The sequence below is a fragment of the Phoenix dactylifera genome, chromosome 11, assembly GCF_009389715.1.
Source record: "Phoenix dactylifera cultivar Barhee BC4 chromosome 11, palm_55x_up_171113_PBpolish2nd_filt_p, whole genome shotgun sequence".
In the NCBI taxonomy this organism is placed as follows: Eukaryota; Viridiplantae; Streptophyta; class Magnoliopsida; order Arecales; family Arecaceae; genus Phoenix; species Phoenix dactylifera.
Genome location: NC_052402.1, coordinates 1,283,541 through 1,297,692, shown reverse-complemented (window position 1 = coordinate 1,297,692; position 14,152 = coordinate 1,283,541). Strand labels below are relative to the sequence as shown.

General features: G+C 41.2%; 2 protein-coding genes across 2 annotated transcripts; both read right to left on the bottom strand.

The window, feature by feature from the left end:
- Positions 1–3,260: 3,260 nt before the first annotated feature.
- LOC103708353 (ethylene-responsive transcription factor CRF2-like) lies at positions 3,261–4,729 on the bottom strand. The gene has a single exon (XM_008793241.4). It carries the CDS (start codon positions 4,329–4,331, stop codon positions 3,459–3,461), a length of 873 nt encoding a protein of 290 aa, XP_008791463.2. The 5' UTR covers positions 4,332–4,729; the 3' UTR covers positions 3,261–3,458.
- A 2,835-nt stretch (positions 4,730–7,564) lies between these two features.
- LOC103708354 (vacuolar protein sorting-associated protein 25-like) lies at positions 7,565–14,029 on the bottom strand. Its single transcript, XM_017843106.3, has 7 exons — positions 13,903–14,029; positions 10,827–10,930; positions 8,922–9,061; positions 8,616–8,669; positions 8,391–8,479; positions 8,226–8,301; positions 7,565–7,918 (listed from the first exon to the last, which is right to left on the bottom strand). Exons 2-7 carry the CDS (start codon positions 10,883–10,885, stop codon positions 7,797–7,799), a joined length of 540 nt encoding a protein of 179 aa, XP_017698595.2. The 5' UTR covers positions 10,886–10,930; positions 13,903–14,029; the 3' UTR covers positions 7,565–7,796.
- Between the last annotated feature and the right edge of the window lie 123 nt (positions 14,030–14,152).

Genomic DNA, 14,152 nt, shown 5'->3' with positions numbered 1-14,152 from the left:
GGTGAGTATTTTAACTCTTTTGATCCCCAAAAGACACGTTTTTGGTGCCATCCCTTACTTCAGGACATTCAGGCTATGATCAGTGGCGATGTGGCATTTCAGACCGAGCACGTGTTCAGATAGGCTAACAGGGCTACGGTACCCAATGGGTTGAGAAATGAAAGTTGCCTAAAGTGCTCCAGAACTTATTATTTTCTGATTTTATTGGATGTATCCGTATTAAAACTATATGAATCATCTATTTTAGCAAAAAAAAAAAAAATGTTCTTGAACTTGATAATTGATTTATAACACCTGTGGTAGCCAAACGGCTATTTCTTTGTAATATTTGCAGATCAAATTGAAGTATCTTTTAAATAATTTTGCAAAAAAACCTTGCAGTACTCATTTTTGCTTGTTAAAACAATAGTCTTTCATCTTCACAAGAATGTTTTGTTTTGGATTTCAGGTAAAAATTATGCCCCTGTGAAGTCCAAAATAGTTATTTCTTGCAAAAAATAAAATTATAAAGATCGGTGTTTTAATAAAAATTCATGCTTTGCAATCAAAAAAGCTAAATTATAAATCATTAATCTATAATTTATTTCTCAAATTTAGGTTAGATTGAAATAAAATGTCTTTTCATTGCTTTAATTTAAGGATATAAATCTTTTTCTTTTGCCAATTGTGAATCAGTGTTCCCCTACAAAGTAGGGGTGCAAAACGTATTAAAGGTGACGAAGGAGGATTTCGATAACTGCACGCAATTCAAAGTCATCGAGAGGTACCATCATGGACCGCTGGTCCTAGAGTTAACAAAGCCTGGCCCTCGCTACTACTACTGTGGGATTGGGTTGCGCTGCGAGGCTGGGCAAAAGCTCGCTATCGACGTCTCTGCCGAAGCTCCTGCGAGTATTTTCGCCCACGGCCCTTCTCAAGCTCCAAGAACATAATCTTCTAATATGGTTTGGTTCACTGCTGCTCGTGCGGTTCATTTTTACGTGTTGCATTAATCTAATCTCTTCATGTGAGATGAAAGGTGGTCGTACTTGATACTGTCATCTTTTGATAGAGAATAGATTGATGGGGAAGGGTAGTTTACCTTTGTAATAAGATATGTAAAAGGGGCTTTATTTACTTGGTTACTGTATATATAGGTATCATGTCACAAAAAGGAATGATACTGAAGGAAGGATTCAGGTCATTTCACAAACTCACTATGCTTGCTACGTTTTTAGAATGTATATATTCGTGCAAAAAGAAAAATAGTAATTAGAGGTGACATGCTTGGTTAGTAGCTCAAGGGTGTCACCTAACTTTGGAAATTAGCTTGGAATCGCCTCCTTCATCATCATCATGGCCTCCGTATAAATGAAACTGTTACACATGTCCTTCGTGAATGCCCATAGGCAGTGCAGCATGAAAAATAGGTTAATTTAATTTAACTTATTTAATAAATAAATTTGAGTCGGATCAAGTTATCTATTTAATAAATAGATGGAATTTAGATTTAAAATTTTAACTTATTTAATAAATAGATCGAATTTGAATTGATAAATTTTTGATCTGACCAATATCCAACTTGGATCGTGTCTGACCTCATCCGACCCTATTACCACCCCTTCATAAGTTCAAATGTCTACTTACCATGAAATAGCCAATCAAAAGTCTTGGCCAAGCATATATGGACTATAGATTGCAAAAGGATTAAAGCTAAAACCTGCATAAAACTTCAGATTAGCCAAAAGGCTCCTTAAAAGAAGAGATGTTGGCCAAGCATGACCTGCATCCGCTTCATGGGCTTCCATGAGTAATCTAATACTTACTACTGACACAGCTTGTGCATTATATATTCAGGAGGAATACCATGAGTGCGGGTAAGTTATACAAAAAGTTATAACCACTCAAAACATTTTATAAAACCCCTAGAAAAATAAAAATATTTTAGACTCATCAGACTTATATTTTGCTTTCCTAGCATTGTTGCTGCCATATCCAGGCCGAGGTAGGAGGCGCAACTTGAATAACCTTCAGGTTGGCTGTAGACAAGCTGAGCAGATTGGTTGAGGCGTCGGGCACTGGACTTCTCCACTGAGTGGCTTGCAAGATGTCTACTTGCTGAAGGACTTCCGGTAGAAAATCCTCTGATGTTTAAGTCAGAACAACGAGACAACAGTATGAAAGAAAAAAAAATCAGCAGAGTAAAGACTCTATGAGGAGGGTAACGTATTGCGTACCTCAAGTCCTCCGGGTTGTTCCTCTTAAATAAGGGAGCTAACCTTGTCGTTATCTAGGCCGACATGACGTACAATAATACTAGGCAACAACTAATGATACGACCGCAGCATGGGGTCAGTCCGTGTGGGTAGGGACATGGTGATGCAATGATCATGGATTGTTAGAGTTGTCGGTTGTTAGGGCTGTCAACTCTTATCGATGCGTGCCGATTATTTTTTTACAGCCGGCGATTCTTCGGTCAAAACCAAAATCATTTACCGAGCCGAAGTTGTTCACCTCGATTCTCATTTGATGACACGAAGGTCGGTCAGCCCCGAGGTCGGAGTGCCCAATATTTCTCTCATCAAGCATAATAAATTAGATAATATTATATAAATGCAATGATAGCAAAGCCATTTTATACATCTATACCTCTTTAAGACATTTGGCTCCACCTTAAATATGAAAGGAGTCAGGTTTTTTTTTTTTTCTTGAAACAAGCTGCAGTACTTTCAAAATGTGTGCCGCAAACTTAGCTTATCGATATTGATATGGTCTGAATTTAAACCCCTTTGCTACTACCGCCCAAATCGCCGACTAATGGCAAGATGACATATGTCATACAAGTTTAACGCTAGAGCGGGTCAGGCGGGGCAGTTACAGTCCCGTACACTTAAGAAGAACAGATAAAGATGAACAATTGCAGCTTGACAGTCTATCTTGAATAATTGCAACAATACCAGACTATTGTCTCTATATAAACAGGGCAGAGAACCCCTACCTATGTACAACACATCTCACACCACATTCTATATTGCTTATACTTTCAGATCTCTTCTGTACTATTTTACCAAAGCTCTATTTAATTTAGGCATCGAAGGTCTCAGTCGGATGAAATTCGGCAACCTTCAATTCATTTCTGTGTTAACCAGCCAACACCCGTTAAATTCACCAAACTCCTTCAGGTTGGATTTTGACGACAATAAATATCATTATATAAAGATATATATTGATCAATAAGATGGTAGAACGGCATTTGAAGGCAAATCAGAGGGAGGATTAATTCTAGCATACAAAGTTACAATTAAATCCAACTTTATCTCAAATTTCTAAAACAACTACCGGAAAAATATATGAAAAAAAAAATAATACACTAAAAACATGTGAACCAAAGGAAAGGAAAAACAGCGCGCCGCGTATCTCCCACTCGGCTGCAAACTCGGTAGGGAAGTCGGCGTCGGGGGAACGACGAACGGTACGCATCATTTTATAGCGGGAAGGGGGTCGAGCGGGAATAAATCGCCGATCTCGCGGAAATAGTCGCACCACTGCCACGGCGCCGATCCGAAGTCCCACCCCGATCGCAGCACGCCCTTGTTCACCTCGTCCGTCAAAAACCCGATCCCCGCCGCGTCCTCCAAAATCCTCGGCTCCGACGCCCCCAAGTCCAAAAAATCACTATAGAGCGGCACGTCTTCGAACGCCAAGAACTCCTCCAGGTTCTCCGGTAACCTCACTTCCGCGGTCTCGACACCGCCCGTCTCCTGAGATGACGCCGCCGCCGAAGAGATCCCCCGGAGAACGGAGGTCGGCGAGAAGGCGCCGCGCGACTCGTCGCCGGACTCGTAGACGCCGGAGACCGAGACAAGGTTGGCCTCCGGCGAGGTCTGGGCCGCCAAGGCGGCGCCGGCGGAGGCGGAGGGACAGAAGTTGGTCGGGGCGCTGGGGCCGAGGAGCTGGATGGCGGCGGAGTCGTAGACCATGGCGGCTTCCTCGGCGGTGTCGTAAGTGCCGAGCCACACCCGAACGCCTCGCCACGGATCGCGGATCTCTGCCGCGTACTTCCCCCAAGGCCGCCGCCGGACGCCGCGGAACTTCGTGCCCCCCACCGCCGACTCCTTGCCCGCCCCCGCCGCCACGGCCTTCTTCCTCACTCCACCTCTTACCGGCCGGGTCCGGCACTGCAGCGCTTCCCCTTCGCCTACGCCGGCGCCGGTGGCAGAGCAAGGGTCCACCGCAATCTCCCTGACAAGCCGCCCGATGCGGCGGCCGGAAGAGCAGCACTCATCGTCGCCGGAGGAGTCAGTGACGTCCGGATCGTTCCAGAAGATCCTTAAAGTCCGCGGCTTGGTCATCTCTTTGGGTATTTGGAGGGGTATCTCTAGTTCCGGCGACGGAAAGGTGGAAGCTTGACGATGGATTCGACTAAATCTCTGCTTCCCTGCTTCCCTGCTTCTTCCAACTATCCCTGGGAATAAAACCCGGTAACAAGATCATTCTTTTTTCTGGGAGAACAAAGAGTATAAATGGGGATAAGAAAGAGGGATTCCTCTGAGATTTGGCAGGGGAATAAAGACTAAAGTGTGAAGGGTTTATAAAGGAGAATAGAAATGTAACGGTAAAAAATTTCCAAGGAGAAGTTGGGGAGAACGTGGAAGGGAAAAGAGAATAAGGTTATACGGAATACGGAGTGGGATATGGAACAAAGGATAGAAAGGGAGAGGTGCGAGGAGGAGGAGGAGGAGAAAGAGAGGAGAGGCTTCGAGGAAAGTGGAGGGAGTGTTAAGAAGGAGTACAAGGAGATCGGAGAAATAGAGAAGTAATATTAAATAGAATAGAAAGGAGAAGATAAGGCGTCAGCAGAGTACTTGCTACTCTATTGGTTGAGAAGGAACGGAACAGCAGCACAAACTCCCTTGTTATATATACTTTGTTTTGAGAGGGAGGGAGCGAGGGTGAGTTGGGAGGTCGAATTGGTGCTTTATAGGATCTTCTCGCATGGGTGTTTTGCTCGCATTGGTGTTTTAGAGGATTTCCCGACAGCAGAAACCGAACCGCACCCTCGATGAGATTTTGTATTTTGGTCCCAATATTTTTAAAAAATTCACTGGTTATATAAAGTAGCTGTCTGATAGCAGACAGCAGACAGCCTTCTTCAAAGGAAGGAAAAGGAGAAGCTTAATTATGTGCTGGTTCTAAACTCTTAAATTAGATGGTTGATGTTTTTGTCTCAGTAAGGAGGTGGCGGGCGGAAGGTCCGCCTGCTTCACCGGTCCAGTAGGTGCCTAGTCCAGTAGTCTCTCTAGGAAACGGGTCCGGCTCCGGCTCGCCATGGTAGGGCTAAGAGTGAAACCTCGGATGATGATCTCCCAATAAAGGAAAGACTCGGGCCCTTTCATGACCACCGAAGGCAAAAATGTCACTGGCTTGGCATGGTATATTTTGTTGCCAAATTTTGAACCAAAGTCCAGATGTTGCTCGGCTTGTTTTGAGGACGGTGAGAACCGAAGAGAAGTTAGATTAGGTGAGACTAAAGTGAGAAAAAGTTGATCGCCGTCGCGGCGAACACCTGCAAGAAGTTCGCTTGCCAGAAAGTTTTTTACGAAGATCCTGCGATGCTTAAGTCAGAATAGTAAAACAACAGTGTGAAAAGAAGAAAATTTGTAGAATGAAATCTCCCAGTGAACTTACCTGAGGATTTTCGGGCTACCTCTTTATATAGAATGGAATACAACTCTGTTACCTGATTTGACGCGATGTGTCTTAACTGTACGGTAACGGTCGTTGCACTTTTGCAACATGGTAATCGTCATGCATTAGCAGCACATGGTAGTAATCATGATGATCATGCGTTAATCATGATGTTGCCATAACTGCCGGTCTTTATTAACATAAGCAGAGTGGCACCTCGATTTTCACCTAGGTTGTTTATTTCAATTATGGTCAACGGTAAGGAGGTCGATTCAAACCGATGTCAAAATGTCCAATATTTTCTCCATTAGTAAGCGTCCGAAACCGATATGAACGTCCAATTCTGCATCGGCCCAGAAGGGCCCAGTACCACTCCTATCAGCTGGCCGCTTGCGTGGTGTGGAGGCTAAGATCCACCAGGGACGAAGGAGAAATTACTGGGGGACATGGGTCCGGGATGAAATCATTCCTTTTGTGTGTGTGTGTATATATATATATCCGGGATGAAATAATCAGGAATTACGTTACCTGTTAATTGCATTGAAGTTTGCATTTAAATCCAGAGCTGTTATGCCGTTTGCCGTGGTGATTAATATTGTTCTGTCAAATAATCTCATGAAATGAATCGATGAGAACTTTTTTGTTGGGAAAAGAATATAACAATTGTCAAACCTTTTTCAACTTATAGATCCTAGCGAAGGAATGAAATCTGGTGGAGTTGATATGATATAACCGCGAATGATGCTATGTGATGATACCTTTTCTTAAGATATTAACAACCAAAGATATTGACATCATATAAACCTGAAAGAGGAATGCTTAGTCTCCTACAAGAAAGGGTCCAAAGCCTTGATTCAATCAGCAACCATGAGTCACCAAAAAATGCTAAAATATTCAAAAAAAAAACAAAAAACAAAAGAAAGCCGAACTTGGAAAGCAACCCTGTCATCCGCATCACTTGAAAGACCCTAAGAGGCTCTTCAGAAAAAACCTAGAAAATGCCCACTGTACTTCTATTCTTATAATAAAAAAAAAACAAGTCTTACAGGGTAAGGCACCCTCAGATCCTCAATAAAAAAAAGCCTTTTTTTTTCCTCACTGAAAACCATCTCTTTCCAGCCATCAACGGAACGATTGACATTTATGGGTGGTCGAGAATTAAATGGAATAGCAGAAGCGCCGTGGAGCCCCCCTTCTCTTCCTAGAAAGAGGGGAAGGAGAAATCCAAGGCACTTTTTCCGCGAGACTTCGAAAATTCAGAACTTTACATGTTTGCTAGGAAAACAACAACAGATTGGTTAGATTCAAGTCTCCTACCAACGAAAACATCATAAAAGGGGAGAATCATAGACAAAAGCAATGCAAAAACGCCGGGGGTGGTTTGGATTTGGGAATACCTACGCTGCATGACGTGGGGGATCTTTCTGGAGATCCTTCAGCTCCTCATGATCCACTTGGAAGCCATGGTCGAAGACCTAATCCCTTCAATACCCAAAAAGATCACAACGATAGAAGGGAGAAGACAGAGATAAAAATAAACGAAGAAAAGGTTGGGGCGGGCAGGAGGGGGAGTACCTTAGGGTTTGGATCCTTCGCTCTCCATCCCGCTCTGAACGCGGGTTGTGCAGGTCAGAAAAGGATGAAAGCTGTAAATTAGTGGCTGATGCCCTGATGCCTTTTCTTTTTTAAAAAATTGATAAGTGGAAACCTCCAATCCAGCTTAACATAAATCAACAATCAGGTGTTCAGAAAACAGAAAAAGTCTGGTGTTCATTCATGTTTAACAGCTACAGTATATGAACAAAAGGCAGAGCAACTACTGCAACTATAATGAAGCCTCCCGGTTGCAACAACTTGGTGCCAACCACCATAAAGCACCAAGTTTACTCATAGACTATAATCTGGCATTTTAATGATATTTCAGGAAAGGAGATTTGGACAAGCATACATCTTCCTTGGATTTTAAGCATCAATTAGAGAAACCTATATGCTGCTGACTAGTTGCTCATACACACTTTGTTCATCAGTCTCATATACAACACATAAAATATGAAGATATTTGAGGACTAGAAATTTGGTTGATAAATGGCAACAATTAGCCAGCTGCAGGGAAGCAAGAAATATAAAATTTAAGCAGAGAATTTCACTCCTTCGTCGTCTGCTGAAGTCCCCTTGAAGATTGCTGCTTTACCCTTCTGTTCCAGTAACCTCAGGGCACGCATCAGCACACCGCGATCAATCCCGGCAAGCTCTAGAAGCAAAGGAAGTAAATTGCATAGGAAAAAGTTGAGCGATAACCATTTCAGCAGAAGACAAATTATATGGTAACATTCGACAAGGTATAACCAGCTGGAATTCTTGAGGGATGCCAACTAGATTTAGATAAATGTAGAGTGACCAGAGAGTTACCAATAAGTGAATCCATAATAATCAAAACAGTCACTAAGCAAATAATTCTAGCAGGTGCATGCCATAAAAAGACCAAAAAAACATAAGTTCAACAATGTGCATAAATTACATCTAAAGGACAATCCAAGCATCGAGGGATTTGGGATTACCGGTCCCACGAGTTTCAATTCCTGATCGTATATCCTCAACAGTCATGACGCTGTCTTCAAATCCATTTTCTTTTACCTGATCAAATGCAGAAAGAAAACTGGAAATGATAAGCATATGCTGAACATCATTGTAAGGCATAGGAAATTGAATTAAAGTTAACTCACAAAGTTCAAAATATAAGCTGCCCAGTCTTGAATTCTTAGCCACAGAATAAGACATTTCTTGTGGCTTTTGTCCATCCATTCTGCATGACCTGCAAGAGTGTACAAGTTACGAAAAGCCATTTAGTTTCATTATGTTGTAATTATAATATGCTCTACCTTTTCTCAAACTATTTCACCAAACAAATGCACAATATATTTAACTTTCAAATAACAATCATGACAAACCTTCAGCAACCAGAGCATTTAGAAATACCTTTCTTGCCTCATGGCTGAGAGATCCTGCAAGCAGACCATGAAATTTCAGTTACACACTCATGCAAAAACTAAGAAACACCAGCAAATGACAGCTACACAATCATATGTTTAATGCAGCATCTGACGCAAAAAAACTCAGCCGTTTCTCTCACATACTAACAAGGCCCAACCAAAAAAATGTTTTAAAGAAGCAATTTATCTCCCATAAATATTCCATGTTTCTGAACTGTTGATCCCAAATTACCAACACTCAGAAAAAATCATGTATTTACTTACTCTCAATGACTGGATTAGAAAATAGAGGGTAATCTTCTTCCAGTCCAATAACAAATATTTTTTGATTTCTACAGTAATCAAGTATTAGTTCCTTCCATAGCTGCACTTGCTTCTCACGTGTTTCCTTTACTGGCTGCAAACTACAAGGACATATAATGAAAGTTGCATGCATTAGGCCGGCTGCTGAAGTTGAAAAGGAACAAAATTCTCATGACAAGGACAACATCAACAATTGAACAAATATAAATAACATATAATGTTTCAGTAGTACAAAGGGCCAGCAATACCTACTTAAAATTGCATTAAACTAAAAAGTGGGAACATATTTTCCTTAACATTGAGGAAGCTGTGGGGCAATTCTATCATATTAAAACAATCAATACATTTTTTATTAGGTCTTGGTAATTTCCAGTAAAAACCCACCAACCTGCCCCAAATAGGAAGATCTGGTAGGGGTTTGCATACTCTGGTTGGGTTTAGGTTTTGCCGCCAAGGAATTGACAGGTTTAAGGGGTGGGTCTGGTTTAAAAATTTAAAGCAAGGTCCTGGGCTCCACATCCATTAGGCAATTAACTCAAATGGGGAAATACCCCGAAAATGAAGTCTAAAAGATCAAGAATGTATACCGTATGACTATTATATATGTTACTAAACATATACTTTAAGCTACAAGCCTGATCCCACCTACCATCTGCTCTATGGAATAAAGAGTGCTTCATCGAAATTTAAGAACTATACAGCTAATTCTTAGCTTGAAAACAACCATTCATGGTTTGGCGCCAAATTTTGGGCGATATGGAGCTTACCTTGTGGGAATAGAAACTTACCTTATTTGTTATCCAACCAAAGCTCAAGTACTAGAGGAGAAACCAAAGGTTTTGTTACACTGGAATAGCATCCAGACAAAGACAAAGATGCAAGATCTACTAATAGGTATTTATGGTGTACAAGTTATAAGGAAAAGAGCAAGAGCAGCACAAAATACCATAAAGATATCAGATAAGTTTAGAACAAGAAAAAGCTTGCTCAATAATAATTTGCGCAACTTTTGCTATGACAACTGACAACAGAATATAGGAATATATGGTAATATTATCTGATTCTGCTAAGGCAAAGTGGGTAATTTCTGCATTAAAGAGCAAAGATTTAAGATTGAGCATGGCGCTAATCTTTAAGAAAGTATTGAATGAAGAAACAGAGAAATGGGAAAAAAGAGAACACAGGCCAATTGATTCTAAGCCACAAGATCAAACTAGCAAGACAAACATGCCTACATCCAACAGCATGTGAATAATTTCAGGCCAAATAAGTAAGCCGGCATGGTAACACTTGCAAAAACTCACAGTAGAAAACTACAGCAAACTCATCTTTGATAATATATGAGTTGTAACTATAGCCAAATTTGGATGATTATCAGGACTTAATTCCAAAAGCTAAAGTTGTATAGATAAATTCTAAGATGGCCTAAATATAACACCATGCCTCAGGTTCAGACTTAGATTCTTATGCATGGTAATGAGGCCCTAGGTTTATATGCAGTAAATTAACCCACTAATGTCGTAAATTGAGCTATTATCTATTACTTACCAATAATTCATTTTTAGGTTTAGTGTAACCCTTATGGCAGTGTCCATTTATATACCATCCAGAAGAAACTTTGTAAAGAGACAAACAGAATTCAAGTTTTGAGAACTGATTCAATAAAAAGATGTTCCATTGTTGATTATTGATGTGCCAAGAAAGAAGAGAGGAAAAACATATCAGTTGGCTAGATCGAGATCATAAGAAAGAAAGATATTCATTCTTCTATCACGATTTAAAACACATTAGAAATTTCTTAAAAAGTTCCAAAAACAAGAGCTTTAGAAGGAGCCAGATTTAAAATGAAGAGGTTCAAAAGATTACGTGTAGTAGGGTGGATAATTGAAGAAGTGGGGCACCTTAAAGTCCCCTAATTTCTGCATCTTACCACTCTTTCACTTTCAAGCTCAGGATGTTCTACTTCACTTCTGCAATCAAAGCATTTACAAAATGTAACTTCCAAGAAGATTTGGTTATAGGATGGGAAAAAGAAAAGTTGTACCAAAGATTAAGAAAAAAGCATAAGAAATACATCAAAAAATGTAGAGAATAATTGACATATGCGACAATAAATGTTACAAAGTGAACGTGGTCCAAATTACTAAATTCAAGGATCCTGGTATCTTTTGAGAAGGTAAATAATACTATAAAAGTCATGACATTATAGCAATCAAAATTGGTGCTTTTTGAGAGATTTTAATTTTTTTTAACAATAAAAGCATACTTTCTTTTTACATAAAAATAGATATTATGTGTTCTACATTCTTTTATGACATAAGCTATGTTTTTATTAGAGGTACTCCATTTGAATCTATAATACCAAAAATAGGTTGGGCTAATTAGTGTATAAAAGTAGTTTGTGAAGTGGACACAAGCTACATTCCCCATAAAAAGTCTCCAACATTAAGGCTTGAGACAAGGTAAAAGGAAGATTCATCAATCTCTTGAGAACAGAAAGGGGGGGGGGGGGGGGGGGGGAGGATCCCACGAAATTAATACACACAACTAAAACAAAACAAAGCACAACAAAGCGAAGAAAATTGGGGAAAATGGAAGCTCAATCCATAAGAGTTACTGAGCTTGCGACAATCTTTCTTGCAAGTCGAAACAATGGGTGAAACCCTAGCACCAAGCCCCTTACTGATTTGAAAGGCCATAGGAGAGAGCTAGAGGCTTTGGCCTAAAAACCTAGACCAAGGGGTTCACAAGAGAACTACATGAAATATATATACAATTGCTTTGCGAACTTTATTCATGAAGCCTATTACTAGACTTAGGAGCTATTTGGACCCCTACAACTCAACCCATCTACATGTTGAGTTGCAACAATGGCCTGGCATGTGCATTTGGATGCCCGCAGCTTGACGGCTATAGGGCCGATGCAGCTTATGCCGAAAAAGCCTACAATTCATCCTTGAAGCCTACAAGTCATCTTTGCAGCCCTAATTATTGTGACACGAGTGGCAGAACTTCAGTTGCCTCGAGCATTCCCACTTCACTTCCACCCTAACTCATCTTTGCTTGACGGCTCCACCCTCCCGTCCATTGCTCCCATTGCCTCTTTTTCTGCATCTCTTCCTACTCCTTCGCCCTCTCCTCCTCCACCGCGCTCACCACCTCCTCATCCACCTCCACATTCTTCCTTTCCCCAATCCTCCTTCAACCTCTCCGCAAGCTACTCCTATGTCTCCTCCTCCACCCCTTCCCCCCTCCACTGTCCCCCCCTTTGCACTTCCCTTGACTCTTCCCCCAACCCTCCTACTCCTTCCCCTTCTCCTTCATTGCCATCCTTGATGCTCCACCTCCTCCTTCCTTTCCCTGCCCCTCCTTCAACCTCTTTGCCCACCACTCCTTCCTCGCCTCCTCCTCCTCCTCCCCCTTTCCCCATCTATTACTCCTCCCGCCTCTTCCATCACCCCTCCCCTACTCTTTCCCCATCTCCTCCTTCACCACTACCAGCAGCCTTTCCACCTCCACTCCCCCTAGCCCCAGCTTCTCTACCTACCCCCTTCTTCTGTATCTCCATTGCTCCTCTCTCTCGTCCTCCAGCCCCTCCCCCTCAGTTTCCCCTCCCCTCCTTCAAACAATGGAGATTCAGCCTCATATAACTCAACCGCATACAACTCAAGCTGCAGGGAACGTGAACTACAGTGCAACTTGCATTGAAAGGTTCCAAACAGACCTTATAACATGGTGCAATATATAGATGACATGGTCATTCTTTGTCCCTACATATCAACAAAGGATCTGCCACATTTATTTGAAGCAATATAGGGCCCAAAAGGTACGTGATGTAGAATATGGATGATGTTAGCTAGTTAGCCAAGTGAATAGGGAAAAAGTGTCATGATCATATCAAGCAAGTGGTACTGAGATCAAGGTTAAGAAGTAGAAAATGAGAAGGGGTTTTCCCAAAAAAAATCTTGGTGTGGAAAGCTATTTTTTGGATTTAGATAACCACTAGTACATACCCATCTACTACCTTTTGATAATGATTGCTTGTTGTACGACAAGAAGCAAATGCACAACTTATAGATTCTGGAGGAGTTGGGTTTGAGAAATCTAAGTTCGAGATGTTTTACATGGCTTTATAGAAAAAGTGATATTGGCGGTGAAAGTAAAAGACAAAAACCTTCAAAAGCATATTTTGCTCCTAAGTATAGCCTGCATAAAATAAATGGGATTTCAGCAATGTCAATTACAAGTTGGATTAAGCTATTTGGTAACGAATTTGTATGGAGGTAAATATTAAGAGGATTACACATTTAATTGGTTAGTTGCACCTAAGAGGAGTGCTTTTAACCATTAGTTTAAATGAGGGGGCTGTTAGGATGTTGTAAGTTGTCCACACAAATGTTTCAGGACATTCTTCTCTCTTAAACGTATACTGTCACAAGTAGCATGTGTAATAAATTCGCAGCAGAGAAGTAGAGAATGACAATATGCTTCACAAATAACATAAGAGCTCATAAAGAATAACTTAAGCATAGTAGAATTCTTCAGATGTAGAGCGCGGCCTGTAAACAACATATGCGATACGGCATTTCCTAATTGAAATCAGCATCATGAAACCATTACATGGTTTTGGTTTTTCACATTCCAGTGAATTTAAGAACATTTGTCATATGATAAGACAAAAAAGCATAAAAGATACCAGATTTAAGTGTAGAAAAAAGAATAACAGAACTAATTAAATACCAAATCCTTGGTAAAACAAGTAGAGATTTATATATTTGAGAATAAATCCATTGGATTTGGACATCGATGAGCCAACAAGCCGAAAAATCCTCGAAAATAAAATTGGGTTTTTTTTTCTTCTGGTCTTGTGATGAAACCCTCCTCGAGGTCGCATGCAGGCACAGAGAGAGAAGGCCACCAGGGCGGGTGGGGGGAGGCTTACCTTGACGTCGCCGCGGCAGAAAGGTGGTGGAGTCTACGCAAGCCCGCCGGTGACTCGAGGCGCTGCGGCTGGCCGGTAGGCGGCTTGGATCGGGCCGACCGTGTCTAAAAGACGTAAGTTGATAGATAGACACCTATATTTTTACCGGTACACTCCTCTCGTTTCACAGTCCTGGATTAGAAGAACTTAATAAGGTGGGGCGTATTTTAAAAAAAGGTGAGTATCTGTACAAGTCGGCTGGTCCTCCCGA